Below are 874 nucleotides of genomic sequence, written 5' to 3' on the forward strand. Positions count from 1 at the left end.
GCAGTGAGAAGTTAATCACCCTCCTTTGCATAATTGAGCTTTAAATGATCTTCCCAGTTGGCAGTAATGAAAAAGCTTTATCACCTCCATGTCTACGTTCATATCTAAAAGCTGGATCAGATCTATATCATGCTGCAGAACTTGSTTGAGCAAAATTGATCAAAAAATAAAAGCGTCGGCGTTAAAAATGCACGAAAGCGGCACTGTCCCTCGGCTTATCTGCTTGCTCTGATGTGGWCTGTGCATGTGTGTTTGACCTCTACCAGGTTTCTTCAGCACTTTGCTTTGAGCAGCATTGGTCAGGAGCCCATTCTGTACGACCACCTGGAGGCGCTGTTCCCCTCTGCAGAGCTTACAAACCAAGCCCATGAGAAGGGAGACAAGGTCAGAAAATGTCATCTTTTTTTTTTTTTTTTTTTTTTTATTGACGAGAAAACCTTTTTTTTAAATTATTATTATTTCCTCTCTTACTTTCTGTTTGTAATGATGATAAAGCTAACCCAATTAAAATATCTTTTTAAATATACTTTAAGGTTATCATTAACATCATCACTGGACTGCCAGGAAGCCATAAGAACATCCTTTCTTACTTCTTAGTGGACCAAACCAAAGAAGATGGAAAGTAAGCCTTTTTTTATTTTTATTTTTTCTTCAGAAATAAATGGCCACAACAGATCTGACACTTCCAACCAAAACAAACAGGACAAAACAAACGTCTCTGTTCATTACACACACAGGTGGGTGGTGTATGAACCTGACAGCTTCTCAGCCTCACACCTCCAGCAGTATTTGTCGAGCTTCCTGGAGAGCCGAAGAGGACGAGGCAAGCCTCGCTTGTTGCTACTCACACCCGGGTAGGAAGGAAAGAAAAAAA

At 40.3% G+C, this 874-nt stretch overlaps 1 protein-coding gene across 1 annotated transcript; it reads left to right on the forward strand.

Moving 5' to 3' along the window:
* Nucleotides 1-10: 10 nt before the first annotated feature.
* LOC103461339 (uncharacterized protein C20orf194-like) lies at nt 11-868 on the forward strand. The gene is made up of 3 exons (XM_008403646.2): nt 11-384; nt 534-622; nt 738-868. The coding sequence occupies exons 1-3, from the start codon at nt 232-234 to the stop codon at nt 856-858; spliced, it is 363 nt and encodes a 120-aa protein (XP_008401868.1). The 5' UTR covers nt 11-231; the 3' UTR covers nt 859-868.
* Nucleotides 869-874: the final 6 nt, after the last annotated feature.

This window comes from Poecilia reticulata, unplaced genomic scaffold, assembly GCF_000633615.1.
Source record: "Poecilia reticulata strain Guanapo unplaced genomic scaffold, Guppy_female_1.0+MT scaffold_1097, whole genome shotgun sequence".
NCBI classification, from domain to species: domain Eukaryota; kingdom Metazoa; phylum Chordata; class Actinopteri; order Cyprinodontiformes; family Poeciliidae; genus Poecilia; species Poecilia reticulata.